Source organism: Pteronotus mesoamericanus, unplaced genomic scaffold, assembly GCF_021234165.1.
Source record: "Pteronotus mesoamericanus isolate MK-2021 breed Mesoamerican mustached bat unplaced genomic scaffold, CSHL_Meso_final contig_42, whole genome shotgun sequence".
Classification (NCBI taxonomy): domain Eukaryota; kingdom Metazoa; phylum Chordata; class Mammalia; order Chiroptera; family Mormoopidae; genus Pteronotus; species Pteronotus mesoamericanus.
Genome location: NW_026555157.1, coordinates 1,711,325 through 1,727,180, shown reverse-complemented (window position 1 = coordinate 1,727,180; position 15,856 = coordinate 1,711,325). Strand labels below are relative to the sequence as shown.

At 46.9% G+C, this 15,856-nt stretch overlaps 1 protein-coding gene across 1 annotated transcript in view; it reads left to right on the top strand.

Annotated features, from left to right (window-relative positions):
• The window catches only part of BOC (BOC cell adhesion associated, oncogene regulated), a 73,237-nt gene that overhangs the window by 31,963 nt on the left and 25,418 nt on the right, over nt 1–15,856 (top strand). Inside the window, exons 3-5 of the mRNA XM_054577304.1 lie at nt 2,766–2,997; nt 4,299–4,477; nt 5,182–5,460. Of these exons, the coding sequence (XP_054433279.1) occupies nt 4,393–4,477; nt 5,182–5,460 (364 nt within the window). The 5' untranslated portion in view covers nt 2,766–2,997; nt 4,299–4,392. The remainder of the gene's footprint in view (nt 1–2,765; nt 2,998–4,298; nt 4,478–5,181; nt 5,461–15,856) is intronic.

Here is a 15,856-nt window from a genome sequence, read left to right as displayed (position 1 = left end):
AAGGAGCGTTGGACTAGGAGTCAGACCCGACTCGCACCCCTAAGTCGCCCGTCTTAATTAGCTGGGAGACCTCCTGCAAATCACTCTCTTCTCCCATTTATAACACTCAATGCCCAGTAGGCATTATTCTAAGCTGTTTTATTTTCTCTAAGGGTTCCTCCTAATTTAAAATGTTTCCCTTTAGTTAGGCCTGTGAGTACAACTTTTTAAGTAAAAACAACCTTTTTTAATCCCTCTCTTAAATCTACCTAAACTCACATATTCAGCCCTCAGAGAATTAAATTCACTTGCTTCCCCCCGCCCGTGCCCCCTGCCCTTGGCGCTGCCCTGTGCGGGATCGCCACCTCCTCGGGAGCGCCACCTCCTTCCTCGGGGCGGGGGCCGCCGGTGCTCACTGCCGCTAGGCATCCCTGTTGAGGAGGAAAGCTCCTCTCTGCCTTGGAAGAGAGTTGGGAAGCGTGAATTTCACTCTACAGAATTGGGAACATGCGAAAAATGTAACTTAGGGTTAGAGATATTTCTTTTCTTAGGTAGCTAGCCCCTCCCAACCAACGGAACAAAAATTTTGTCAGATATGTTTCTTGCCACTGAATATTTTTAAAAAGCCTTTTCTATGCTTTTTAACAGGAGAGCGTGAACTGCTAGATCACATGCTCTCCTATTCAGCTCTTCTTCGTTACTGGTCATAGGCTGTCCAAAGGGTGTGCTTTGTATTTTAGATCATGGAGGTCTCCCTCATGAGAGAGCTGCAGGGGCCCAGGTGATCCGGGTGACATGTGGCTGTTGTCTCTGTCACTTTTGCTTGAGCCAGTCAGCCGCCCTCTTGGGAGAAGTTGGAGCTGGCCATCTCCTGCTGATGATCAACTCTCAGTTGTTTGTAATTTTCTTGCAAAATAAATACTGAGACTATAATTTCTCATGCTTGTTCTCAACCTCAGAAGTGTATTCTGTTGTTGTTGTTTTTGGAAAGGTTCAAAAACGTCTACTTGGTGGAGACTATTTCAGTGGGAACATATATGTCAGCAGTTAAACTTTTCAGACAGGTTTTATGTTTCGTGTCCAAATAATACTTTAAAAAGCAAGAAGTTAGGCCTGAGGAACTGATGTCAAGAATTCATTTTTCCGTCTAATTTTTGATTTTTAAAAATCTCTTTTCCTGAGAAAATACATAGAAAATAAGGACCTAGACATACTTTGCACTGCTAAGAAAAATAACAGGCCTTCCTGTTGCTTTCGCCCAACTTTGAAATTATTCCTGTTCATTTCACGGTGGGTCGAAGTTACACTGCAAATGGTACTTCAGTTTAGCCTTCCTTGCTTTTTATTTATTTATTTATTTTTAAAATCATGGAAGCAAAGTGCACAGAAACCTGTATCTTTGGAATTACTTTTCTAGATCAAACTCATTGGTGAAGTTGGTCCAGGAAATAACCAGTGACCCCAGCTGTTACATAAGATGCACCGTAGGTAGGGTGCCCCCCCGCGGCCCCATGTTTTTGTCATGCTTCTGCTGTTACTTGAAGGAAACCTCAGTGTCCTGCTTTGGCGTCATTAAATGGAACCTCCTTATGATTTTGTTGTGGGAATTAATGAGTTAACTCTTCTCCTGCCTTGGGGACCTGCTTCCTCTCACTCTCTCTTCCTCCACAGCTACATTCTTTTCTCCTGGTTGCATTTAAAAGCAGGATGGTGGCCGGCAGCAGCAGTGGGGTCTGTTTCCATTTTGAACCTTGTAAATTACCAAGGGTGCAGAAGTAACAGGAATTGTTTGGCTGCTCCTTGTTAAGCAGGAGGGGGTCGGAGCTGAATTTCCTCAGTAAAACCTTTGCGGAGTTTACAACCCAAACACCTCTGCAGCCACCCTGTGCTGCGATAAGAAACAGCCCTCCTGTCCCTCTTTGTCTCCTGGTCTTCTTTCTTGCCCTTCATTACTTTGTATTCCTTTTCTCTGCCTTCCAGCTCTTCCTTCCTTCCAGCTCTTCCTTCCTTCCTTGGGGCTGGGAAGGAGCAGGTGTCCGCAGGCTCCGGGGAAACTGGATGGTGCTAGGAGCACTCTAGTTCCCTAAAGTCCTATAATCGGTAATTCATGCCGTGTTCTAGATAAAAGTGTTATTTCACTTGGGGGAAAATAGCCAGTTAAAACAAGTATCTGGAAAATTGAGAAGACACCAAAAGCTTGTTTTTTGGTATTGGTTTGTAAACATGTAAGCGAACTTTCTCTCTAGAAATCACTGTTGAAATTTCTCACTGTTCTACATCACCTGTATTCCAACTCTGTTAAGCACCCTCTGGGTGCAGAGCACTGATAGGAAATGGGTGAAAAGGCTATTATTGTGGTTCAAAGCCCAGGGCTTAGGCATGAACCCAACCTGGGTTCCATTCCAGGCCTGCAGTTACGTGCTCTAGAGCAAGTTACCCTGGAACTTGGCGTTCTCACCTGGAAGATGGGGGTACCAGCCTGCGCTTGACAAGGTTTTAAACAGAGATTGAAAGAGCACCTCCCACAGAAGAGCCTAGCAAGAAACCTTTAGTGGTAGAAGGCCTGTCCCACTGCCACCCCAAACGCCCAGCCTCCATACCTCCCCGGCCACCCTCACATCCTTTGCAGATTTCCTCTATTTCACTTTGTTAGTAACGTGACCTTTGATCTACTGAATTGTTCAAAAAAGAGCAAAAGCTCTCCATACTAAAAGGAAAATATTTTAACTTGTCAAGAAAGAACTTTTGAAAAGCTTCTTTTCAAGTTTTTCTTTCCCCTTCTATAGGAAATGTCCCCTTGTCCTCGCCCAGAGCGATGGAGGAGTCTAATGTTGAAGACACAAGACAAAGGGAGGGATTAAAAATCAAAGGGAAAGAATTCTTTCTTGGAAAACATTCTGAACATCAGGCTGGTCCTCGATCTAGTTTGGAGGGGACCCTGCTGGCCAGAGTGAATGTGGCCCTCTTGTCTGTCAGCAGCCAAGTGAAAAGCCAAAGGGACGATGGAGTTTGGAGAAGGTAAAGCTTCAGGCAAACCTCTAGCACAAAGCAGGAGCCCCGAAGCCCCACCTTCACCCCCTGTGTCAGCAGCCATCTTGCAGGCAGCCAGAACTTCAGAGGCTGGGGAGCGCCACGCGTCACTCAGTTGGGTAGCTTAACTACTTTTCCTGACTTTTCAATGGTGACTGTAAGTCTCTGAAAGAGTCACTGGTTAGATAACTGGTGCAGAAGAGTGAACATTTTGAATATATGTCACACTCCTGGAAATAACTATTAATATTTCCACCTGGGCATAATTCAGGACAATGCGTTCACTGTAGGTTATCGGCGTGTTGCCTTCACTGTTACCTGAAGCTCACTCTGCTGCCTCCCTGCCCAATAAGGATGTTGACACACTTTCCTTATTGGCCTGATGTCGCTAAGTACCCCAGTGAAAGCATGGAAGCCGGACCTTGGTTTCAGCTGTGACAGAAGTGTGCGTTAGAGCATACACCTGTCTCTCTGTGATTTTGATGAGTCTTTTAAGGATTGTAGCTTGAAGGAGGCTTAAAGAAAGAAAACTGGCAGTCAGGAAGAGGGTGGCTGATATCTGAGAACAGTCAGCAGGGGCTGGAGGTGCAGTGAGGTCGAGGGCCCCAAAGCAATGTTGCCCTGGGGTGGAGAGGCCTCATGGTCAGTCTGTTGGCAGGAGTGCTGATTTCGTGGAATTAAAGAGTGTCAGAATTCCAGCATCAGGGGAGATAGGAAGGCGGCGGCCTCAGCTGATGAATGGCTTTTGTCTGTGTGGGGGCGGCTAGGGGTCACACACAAGCTGGGGAGGGTGGGTTGATTCTAAGAATGAAAAAAACATTCACAGAGGTACAGGTATAGAGTTGTGGAGAGTCAAAGCCTGACATCTCTGAGCCTCGGAGACTTCAGGACTCATTCATTAGTAACGTCCGCTAAGCAGGGTTTCAGCCACCCTGCGAGGGTGGCAGCGCTGTCCACAGGGTCCGTGCCGGCGGCATGTGGCCGAAGGCATTTGGCCTCCTGCAAACCAACGGCAACAGTAGCTTCATCTTTTTCCAGCATCCGCACTAGATACTCACCTCCTCTCTTTGTCCTGGGTCCCCTGTCCCGGTTGCTTTTGGTGCACTGGGCAAGGCTCTAGCATTCTTACCATCATAGAATCACCTCCTAGCCCAAGGTGTGGGGGTTAATGTAGAAGAAGCTTCATCTAAATGAGAAAAGAACAGGGTTCTGGGACAAAGCCAGGCATTGTGGCTCCCCTACGGGCGTCCCAGGCCTTCTCAGCACAGCCATTTCTCTCTCTCACACAGTGTGTTGCAGGAGACGGCAGAATCTCTTTGAGTGACCCTGGTGGCTTATGGGACATTGGCTTCGGACCCTTTGTAACACACCTTGCCGCGTGGGATGATGATGCCTCGGAGAGGAAAGAGGCCCAAGGTTGCACTCGCCTGCCTCCTCTTAGCCACGGCAGGCTGCTTGGCCGACCTGGGTGAGTGCTGCCGCCCTCCCCTTTCTCAGCCCGCCCCTTCAGGAGAACACTTCACCCTAATGTCAGATGGAAGCATTGCACGTTCTGCCAGAACCCTTTCAAAAGCCCCTCCTCCTTTAGCTTTTCAAAGAACACTTCATTCCCACTGGCCTTCAGGACCAGGCTCAACAGTACAAGGTGAGAAATGATCTCAACAACACCATATGGGTTATTTGGGGTATTTTAACCATTTCCAGTACCTATCAGAGGAGGAGGAGGAGGAGGAGCAGTAATAATAACTGCTCTTTACTGAGCATTTATTATGTGAGATTATGGCAGGCAGTTTACAGTGTTTCTAAGCTTCACAACAACCCTCTGAGACAAGTATTATTATCCCCATTTTACAGAGAAGAAACTGAGACCCAAAAAGGCTATAGTCACATGGCTCAGAAGCTGTGGGACTGGGATTCAGACTCAGATCCATCCAACGCCAAAGCCCGAGTGCTTGCCTTTGTACCTTACTGTCTCTCCATTCTAGTGTCCGGGTTGGCGACAGGGACAGGTTGGCGAAGGGACCCAAGCACAGTCATATTCTTCAGAGAGAGATCAGCTCCTCTGGGTTGTTCAGCTCTGAATGGCTGCCTGGGTGCTGTGCCTCTAAAAAAGGCCCATTGTGGGATTCTTAATAGTCTTACTTCATTGCTGTCTCCTTGTTCTTCCCCCAGACAAGGTCCCTCAGGTGACCGTCCAGCCTCCTTCCACTGTCCAGAAGCTCGGAGGAACTGTGATCCTGGGCTGTGTGGTGGAGCCCCCGTGGATGAACACCACCTGGCGCCTGAACGGGAAGGAACTCAATGGTTCGGACGATGCTCTGGGTGTCCTCATCTCTCGCGGGACCCTCGTCATCACCGCCCTCAACAACCGCACCGTGGGACGGTACCAGTGTGTGGCCCGGATGCCTGCGGGGGCCGTGGCCAGCGTGCCAGCCACTGTGACACTAGCCAGTGAGTGCTGTCCCTTCTGTGCCAGGGTGCAGTCTCTCTTCCTCTTGCCCGTTCCCCCCCTCTCCCCCTGCCCTTCATAACCCACCTTTAGTCTTACCGTACAAAGGATCTTGATCATTGCAGTTTGAAATTGGAGTGTGGTGGCTGCCCGGCAGTCCCAGTGGTGGGGGCCACGTGCCCTTGTGAAGCCACCGTCTGAGTAAGAGACTTGGAAGTGTCTGGGGTGAGTGTCTAGAAAGGGGGGAACTGACATGGTTGAACTGGTTCTGTGGGCCCAAGGTGGGCCCCGCCATGTCTTCCTCCTTGGCCACTCGGTGGTTCTAGGTGGTTGTGCCAACTGCTCACTATCCCCTCCATCCTCTGCACGCGGCTGCATTTGGAGCGTTTACAGGGCTATGTATGGTCTGACCAGAGCCCGTCCATCCTGCGCTCTGTGAGGGGCAAGCATATAACAAATGCCTGGAATATAAGATGTAAAACACGATGAAAAGGAAACTGTGAGAAAGGCCTAAAGAGAAGAGAAAGAAGGATGAGATTAGGTGACAGTGTGGCCCAAGGAGGCTACCAGGAGAGGACTTCACGCTACTCTTACGTATAATCACCACTGGGTCTGCCGTGGTGCCGAGGTGCCGCACGCGCATTGCCTGGTTTTCCACCCACTGTACACATGGCAGATGAGACTTGACTGATTAAATCAGCTTCCGAAGGAAGCCCCATGCCCGTCCTTACAAGCTGAGTCTAGACCTAAGAAATATTAAGAATTACCTCCCCTTTCCTGCACCCCAAAGTGTAGGGCATAGATAAATGCGCTGAGACTTTAAGGGTGTTTGGATTTAAACTGTGAGATCTTCAAGGCTTGTTCAACCCCTGTGCCTTAGCGGTGCCTCCTTCTCCCTGACAGCCCTGCTTTGGGCTTCCAACGTCCCCGCGATCATCGCGCACCCCACCCCCCCACCCTGCGTGAGGTGGCTCCAAAGGGTTGGTGGCCTTTAGGTTGTGGGTCGTGTCTAAGACAGCAGACTCCTGAAATGCTCCTCTGTCAAAGTCAGCTGGTGTCCTTGGGCTGTGAGGCGGGAGACCTGGGAGGAGAGTGATGAGACGCGGGGAAGTGAGAAGTGGGAGAGAAAAGACACTTTTCTGGCCTCTGGTTCCCAGACCCCTGGAGGGACTCCACTCCATGGGAAGCAGCGAAACAGCCCTGCCCTTTCCACAGAGGAGGGAGAAAGGCAGAGTGGGGCCCCGGCCCCCCAGGAGGCCAGGCTGCACCTGGGCTGCATCTGGGAGCCCCGCCTCCCAGGAAAGCCACTTTGTGGCAGAAGGAGCACCCAGTGAGTCTGTATGCTGGGCCTCCCGGGAGCAGGCCAGCAGCTGAGCCCTCCCCTCCAGCTGTGCCTCTGGGGTGATTGGAGGACTCGGGAGACCTGGGTGAGGATATGGGAGGGGGCTGAGGGGTCATCTCTTCGTAAAAAGCAAGGTCGAGGTCAGAGCTACACTTCCTACGATCATAGTCCCCTTTTATATTTTTAAATTATAAAATCACATTATAGAAAGTTTAGAATATGTAGAACACAATGTTTCTCCTGAGCCCCCCGCCATCGTCACACAACCACCCTCCTTTTGGAGTACACCCTTCCAGTGCGTATCCATACCCATATTTTTACACTGTTGTGATGATACTACTGAGTATGTAGTTTCTACCCTTATTCTCTTCCCCTTGACATTGTATGATAAGCATTTTTCATTGGCCATATGACCGTTTTTACTTTTTCTTTTTTATCGACTATGAAATGCATCCAATAAAGTACATATGGTATGCTAATGTTAAGTGAACAATCTCATGCATTTTTCATGTATGTACACCGAGTAATCATTATTCCAGAAGGTTTCCTCATGCCTCTTCCTAATTAATCTGCCCCATTCCCCACCAGAGCAGGATCATCATTACTCGTGACCCTAGAATGTCCCAAGTGTCTCTACCATAATGTCCTGAATGTTTTTCCTATTGTCCATTAGGTTGCTTCCAGTTGTTCACTATTACAAATAAGATGTGCTTTTTAGCAACATTTGGGCCTTTGAAGGGTAATACTGCTCATCAATGAGTGTTCATCTGCAAATGGTCAGCACATGTCTGTGAAGGCTCAATACTGTTCATCTGGCCTAATTAGAAGCCAGCCCGAACCTTTTATTGTTTGGAAGAAGGGAGAATTGGAGAGTAGAAGATTTATTTTGGAGCCCTCCTTTTACTTCAAGGTGTATCTGTATGAGGAGAGACAATTTATAGCTTTATTTTTAAAAAATTCCTGGCCACCTCTTTCTCTAATGCTTGAAGGGATCTGCAGTTGGCAGTGAGGACAAAGGGAAGGGTTTGGTTGCAACCCAAAAAGGCACAGTGAGAGAAGAAGGGGCTTGTGCAGAAGCCAACCGAGCCTTGTTTGAAAGCCAAGAGCTATTGGCTTGTCATTTAGACATGAATCAGAAGTGAAATGTTTGGGCCTGACCAGGAGGATGGAAAGGTTCTGGAAATCAGGAGACGGGTGTGGAGGGAGTTGTGTCATGGAGAACAGGGAGCTGGTGGAGTGGGACTGCAGCCTCCCAGACTTGGAGGCAGAGGGAAGGCAGGAGAGGCGGGAAGAGGGGTGCTGTCTTTGGGTTAATGCCATGGGGCATTTGGCCTGGACTCAGCAGTTAGATTAAGTTTCCGAAAGCACATTCCTGAGCAGAATGGGGGCTGTGTTTTGCTGGTTGGCTGGTATACGAGGGAGGCTGAGCAGTAGAAGGGATTACCAAAGGCATAGTCTGCATTTAGAGGCAAGGCAGGGCAGCAGCGTGCTTGTGTGCACGCACACACAACCCGTCCTCCCCCGCTCCTCCCCCACCCCCGCGTGTGAGACTTCCTTTTCCTCTGGAGCCTCTTGTGCAAGTGTTCAGATGTTTATCCTTAGACAAAGCCATTTGCCGTGTGTCCTACCTGGCAAGACTGCCGCCTGCATCTTAGTGAACTTCTTTTGATGATGGGGGCTAGGACGTGCATGACCCGCGGATTCGGAGGATGGAGGAGGCCTCCGGCAGGACTTTCCTGGTCCAGACCTCTTACCCTGAGGCTGGGGGGTGGGGGTTGCGCTTAGACTTCATCCCTTCCTGGTGACATCAGCTTCTGGTCTTCAGGTAAAATTGAACTACCTGGAGAGTCTCACCTGTGCACTCCTGCCCTCTACTCCAGGCTGCCCTCGCCACATGGATAATGGCTATCTTCACGCTCTGTGGAGGTGTCTGTCCCAATCTTCTATGTGGAGAATTTGTTTTCCTATTGAGCTTAAACTTTATTTGTGGTAAATGTCTCTTGCTGCTAATGCCTCACTTCAGACCTCCTTGTCTAATTTTTGGTTTTTGAAATGCTTGGGACCTTGATCTCCTTTACTCCTTTTATGTTTCTCTTCACAAGCTTTATACCAGGAGGCTAAACACTTGACATGGTTCAAATGTTCCCGCTCTGTGCCAATAGCAGACATTGCCAATGGACACCATATTCCTTCTTCCTGGCCCTGATTCATCCTAAGACTTGCTCTCACACAGCATAGCAAGTGCTCACAACCAGTGCTCCAGATCTGGCATTCAGTGTAAAAGCTGTTTTTTATTACTTACCTCTAATAAGCTACCATTCAGATGATTATTTCTACGTGATTCTTCATTTTTTACTTTTTTCCTAAAAGTTTTAAATTCTCCCAATTATCACTCCTAGGTTTCAGTTGACAATGGAAATAAAGTAGGTGGTATAACTAGGTAGTAATTCTGTACCTGGGAATTCTAGTCCTCAAGCTAATGTGTTAAGCTGATGCCGATTTAGTGAGGTGGCCCTGTAACTCCTCCACTGAGGCCTTTCAGCACTTAGGCCAGGCTCATACTCATTCTGGCGTCCCTGTCAGTAGGTGAGACAGTGGACAGGAAAGGAAGGAGATCCCCTTAGGCAGCTGTCTCCATGACTCTGACTTTAAGGAAAGGTCAAAAGATGACAAGGGTCATTTGTTACCATAATTTAATTCATGGATACAATGAAGAGCCAAACTGGTATAGTGGAAATAAAACAAGAAACTGGGGGGAAAAAGATAATGGGTTTAAGTTTCAACTCTGACACTTTGAGGAAATGTGTGACTGTGAGCAAGTCACTTAAGCCCTCAGATGGTCACAGCTCTGAGATGAGCACAGTAATAATTACAACGTCACTCTCATGGCTTTTATTTATTTGAGGACCAAATGAGAGAATATGTGATGGTAGTAGTTTTAAGCATTTTGTAAATTCCAGGCTTTATTCATCCACCACTTTGTTCAACAAACATTTGTGGCGTGTTTTCTTTCAGGAGTCTCTGGGCCCATGTCCCACCCTGAGCTGCCCAACTCCATTCTGGGAACAGCCCTTCAGAAGAAAGAGTTCAGGGGGTGACAACGCTTCCAGTCAGAGCCAGAGCCCAGGGAGAGGACTGGCTTATTAGGAAGTGAGAGCTAATTCACGTTCTGTGAGTGTCTGTTCCCCCGCTGAGTGCCTGTTTCCCAGTGCAGCGCCCCATCTCCCAGCTGCCCGTCCGAGCAGCCCGTGGTGGCACTACACTGTCGTCACGGTGGCCCACAGGGCTGCCCATGTATGCCTCTGTTGGTACACAGCCGCTCGTTCTTCCAACCGGACAGTCATCGGTTTACTCTGGCAAGCAGGGCCCCCAGAGTGGTGAATTCCACAAACAGAAGCCATGACTCCTTTGTCTTACCTCCCCACAACTCAGGTTCCCCGCAGGTACTTCCGTAAGGTCTTCTGGGCTCTGACTATGAACTAGAACAGGCCATTAAGGACCACTGTAGACATTTCTTAAAGTATTTCTAACTTCCTTCATCCCTGTTTTAGTCAGGGTTCTACAGAGAAGCAGAACGAATTTTACATAAATACATAGAGAGGGAGAGAGAAAGAGAATTAGAGAAAGGGAAAGGGGTGAGAGAGAGAGGGAGAAAGAGAAAGAGATTTATTTTAAGGAGTTGGCTCCCGACCCTGGTCAGTGTGGCTCAGTTGGTTGGAGCACAGTCCTATAAACCAATAGGTTACAGGTTCGGTACCCAGTCAGGGCACATACCTAGGTTGTGGGTTTGATCCCCGTTTGGGGCAAATGACCAATGTTTCTCTCGGACATTGATGGGTTTTTTTTTCCTCTCTAACGGCAATGAAGAAATGTCCTCGGGTAAGGATGAAAGAAAAAAAGGTATCATTTTAGGCCCTCTGCAGAAAACAGGCCTGGCACACTGGAGTTTACTAAACATTAAACAGGAATTTTTATATTTAAAAAAAACAAACAAACATCGGCTCCCATAATGGTGGCGGCTGATAAGTCCAAACGCCATAGGGAGTCCTAAGTCCCACCTGGGAAACAGCAAACCATCTGTTCTCCAACACTAGGTTCAATATTTGGATGTTTTAGAGACTGGTGTCCCGAGAATTGGAGTGTTTAGAATTCCCAGGAGAGCGCAGTGCGACCTAGGCCCCGCTGCTGAGGCGCTCTCAGTCTCATGGAGGAGACGACTGCAGTGCCCTGTGAGCCGTGCAGCAAGCCAGACCCATGAGTTGCCTCACAGAGACACAAAACCAGTTTCAGGGGAAGCTCAGACCAGCAGCGAGCTCGGGGGAGCAGTGATTCAGCTGGGGTAGAAAGAGGAAGACTCGGCGTTGAGCTTGAAAACGGTGTGGGAGACACCCTTTACCTTAGATGTTTTGAGTCCTCTCATACCTTTCCCAGACCGTCAACAACTAAATTCAGCTATCAGCGTTGTATACTTAGACTAAAGTCCAGTGCAGCTTCCAGGACGGGGCAGGTACTTACGTAGTGCGTTAAATTTCCAGTGTGATATTTCCATGGTGAGTCAAACAGATTCTAAATCTAAGGTGATTGTCTCTTTCTTGCTATCCCATCCGATTCCCCACTCCACTTCCTAACTCCCAGTTCTCATCCCTTTTCCCATTGAGAATGTGCATTTTGTGATTAAGGGGGGAAAAAGTGTTTTTTTTCAACACTGCCTCTCTCCCCCTGTCCGGTTCAGCTAGCCAATGATTCCTTGACAAAACAAGAAGGAACCTTCATTGCAAATTGGAAGAACACTTGTTGGCTTGGATGTTTCAGAGAAACCTATGCAAGCCCTTTGCTTTGGGATGAAGGGCTGGCAGTGGCAGTGTGAAGTGTTGGGGGAGGGGAGAAAACACAGGTGGCTTCCTGAGCTGCCTGCACAGGGGAAGAAGGGTGTCTGCCGCTGAGAGCTGGGGCTGAAGATACCGGCCAGGCTGATGGGATCTGCTTTGCCAGGTGAGACAGACAGCACCATAGCGGGGTACTTACGTGGAAATGAAGAATTAGCTTAAGCTCAAAACTTAGCAACTTTGTACTCTGCCAGTTGGACAAGAACATTATTGAGAGACAGGTTAGTTCCAAAAGGTGCTAAGCAACTTGAAATCTAAATAGGAAATGAGTAAGAAATACCTTATAGTTTCAGGCCAAAGTCATAGTAATCCTTTCTGTTTTCCACTGAATACGAGTACGTCCTTGATGCCCAGACGACACTGGCACTACTAACCCCGTCAGACCTGGTGCCAGTGCCCAGGCACGTGCGTGGTGTAAAACTCGGCTCAGGGCGCCTGGGCAGCAGCTGTCTGCCCTATACTACCAGGATTCTCTATTAGTAATGGTCGATATTTACCAAAGGAAGACCTCAAGACTATGGCACATCTTCTACCAAGGACATGCTTAGAACCCTCGCTTTTTGTACAAGAAGGCAAAGGAAGGATTACAGAAGTTCCCCCTTATCAGTGGTTTCGCTTTCCACGGTTTTAGTCACCCATGGTCAACTGCAGTCCGAAGATGATAAATAGAAAAACTCTAGAAATAAGTCAGTCATCAGTTTTAAGTTGAGCAGTTCTGAGTAGTGTGACAAAATCTCATGCCACCCTGCTGTGTCCTGCCTATAATGTGAATCATCCCTTTGCCCAGCGTATCCACGCTGTCAGTCACCGAGGCCCCATCTCAGCTGTCGGAGTGACTGCTGTAGTTTTGCAGTGCTCGTGTTCAAGTAACCCTTATTTTACCTGATAATGCCGCATTTACATAACTTATTACAGCATATTGTTGTAATTGTTCTATTTTATTATTAGTCATTGTTGTTAACCTCTTAGTGTGCCTGTCAGCTTTTGTAAATATGTATATATAGTCCTGTGCCACTTAATGACAGGTATACATACTGAGAAATGTTTTGTTAGCCGATTTCATTGTTGTGCAAACATTGCAGGCTGTACTTATACAAACCTAGATGGTGTAGCTTACTGCTCAGCGAGGCCTGTTGCTCCTAGGCTACAAACCTGGATAGCATGTTACTGCACAAAACAATATGAGATTAAATCAAGCTCAAGAGAAAATGATGCATTCAGAAGTTGTGGTAAATGCAAGATGTCTGAGGCTGCTGCTGACATAACACTGCATACTGTTTACAGCAAACTTTTTTTTATACGTAGAAAGATACACTCTAACAAAAATATAGTAAATTCATAAACCTGTAACAGTCATTTATTGTTATTATCAAGTATTATGCATTGTTTGTAATAGTATGGACTATACCATTCTATCACTGGCAGCACAATAGGTTTTACACCAGCAGCACCACAAACACTCGAGTAATGTATTGTGCTATATTATGACAGCTACAATGTCACTAGGTGATGGGAATTTTTCACCTCCTTTATAATCTTATGGGACCGCTGTCGTATATGCAATCTGTCGACCAAAACATCATTATGCGGCTCATGACTGTGTAGTATGTATAGGGTTCAGTACTGACTGGTTTCAGGCATCCACTGGCAATCCCGGGCTGGGAGCATATCCCTCATGAATAAGGCGGGGTGGACTGCTGTAATTAGCTTGCTTGAAACCACTGGAATCCCTCAGGAAACATGATGCAAGACAATTTCTTTTTTAAAAATTTTCACTTATTTCTAGAGAGAGGGGAAGAGAGAAAGAAAGAGGAGGAGGGAAACGTCTGTGTGAGAGGGGAACACTGATCGGTTGCCTGGAGTGCCCAGACTGGGGACCAAACCCACAACTTAGACCTGTCCGGGTTAGACTTGGTCTGACCCGGAATTGAACTGGCGACCTTTCGCTTTGTGGGCGATGCCCAATCAACTAAGCCACACTGGATAGAGCCAAGACAATTTCTTTAAAATGAAGAAGAATCAGCCCAGGCTGGTGTGACTCCATGGACTGAGCACTGGCCTGCAAACCAAAGGGTCGCCAGTTCATTCCTGGTCAGGGCACATTCCTGGATTGCAGGCCAGGTCCTCAGTTGGGGGCGAGTGAGAGGTAACCAATCAATGTTTCTCTCCTTCTCTTTCTCCCTCCTGCCCCCTCACTCTAAAAATAAATAAATAAAATCTTTACAAGAACAATTACAAGGGAAGAGTTCCTTGGCTCTTCCTTTTCTGTGTAGAAAGTTCAGGGATTTCTACTTTGATCTCGTTTTTAGAGTTTCAGCCATTTTTAGGATCTGGTAAAATAACCCTGGGAACAAAAGAACAATGAGTCTGTCCTGCAAATGGAACAAATGTTCACATCTAAGATAAAAGACCATTTCTTAATAGTGAGAAAAAAAGTAAGCAAAAAAAAAAAAGAAAGAAAGAAAAACCTTGCTGAGGGAAAAAACAGCACTTTTTTTTCCTGTGGGGAAAATTGTGCTCAATTTTGAATGACTGTGATCTCCATCTACTTAAAAATATTTGAAGATCCCAGGAATCACAGACTAAGACTCAGGCTGTACCAAGGTAAACGTAAGCCTGTCTCTGAGCCCCACCTTCCACCCCAGACCCAGCGAACTCTGCCTTTTACTCTGTTCATCGGGCACTTGCTGCTTGTTCTTGGAATGGTGTCCCATCTGCCTGCAGCATCTTCCTCTCCACTCCCTTCCCCAGAAAGTTCCTACCTTGGTTTAATGGATTCCTTCTCAGTTTTCAGGACTCAAGTATCTACTCTAGGAACCTTTCCTTGATCCCTTCAACTTCCCAAGTGTCTAGAGCAGGGTCTCTTCTTCCCAGCTTCCTTGCTACCCTCGGGGTGTATTTTGATAGCCCTCTCCCACCATGGCCTCGTTGCCTGAGGCAGGAATGTTACCGTTCATTTCTTTTTTTCTTTTTTTTAAAGAACAAAACAGGTATATTTCTATTGGACTATCTGATACAGAGGATAGTGTGGTATGGATGGATAGTATGAATGACAGATAATACAAATATATTTTATTTGAAATAAACAAAAATGCTTACGCAGCTCAACAGGTCACTTGGAAACAAACTCTTCCTTGACTATATTACTAAGCAAAAACAAAGCTGAAGCACGAACACCCTTCTTTTTTGACATGTATATCGAGGCAGGTAGGAAGACACTACTTGGTTTTTGAAAAACTGACCTTCCCTTAAGGCCTGGTCATAGAAGTGTAAACAGTGTAAATGAAACCCACCATTTCAGTTGTCATGTCACATCTATGTCCTGTGTATTCTGAGGTCACACATGCACCTGCCAGTATACCTGGGAAGGAAGGGTGGCTATATCACAGTTAAGTTCTTGGCAGGCAGGACTGAGGAAGAGTAATTTGGAAGAAGTTTTACATCCTATTGAGAACAAATCACTAGCATTCCCTTAAATAACAGGTTACAATAGAAAGATAACTGCCTGAGAGTTATCCTTTTCACTTTGGTTCATTTTTAGGTTTTGTTTGTGATTTACATAGCTGTTTGATTCATTTGCTTATAGTACAATCCTGCCACGATGTATTAAAGCAAAAGATACCTATTATTTCTTCATCTGCATTTTTCAAGTCCCTCCTATGTCAGCAGTTCTTGAATATTAAAAAATAATAAATGGGTAAAACTCTGCTAAAAATGCAGATGTCTCCAACTATAATGGTACTAGATGGGAAGGAGACAATGAGAGAGGGAGAAAAAGCAAACACGTTTCATGTGCAGGGAATGTGGTTCAAGTCTTTGGATTGAAAAACAACTTCCCCAGAGAAGCTGGCTATAATGGAATTTCCAGAAAACTTCCTTTCTCCACCAAAAGGACCTGAAAAGCCCCAATCCAGGCTTTTGAAAACGACAGTTAGGCAGTGCCGTGAACGGTGATGGACGCAGCTGGAGGGAGGCGAGGAATGTGGCTTCCCGTCGGCCACAGTTTTACCATTCGTTTCGGTGGCCACATTGCTGTACACAGGGCCTGGCACACAGTCGGCCGTCGGTGTCTAGAAAGAGGAAGCCTCTAGATAAAATGTGTGTGAATCCTGGAAGATCACGAGGACTTGCAGAAAGTGAACAAAGCCTTCTTCACCAAATCCTGATACA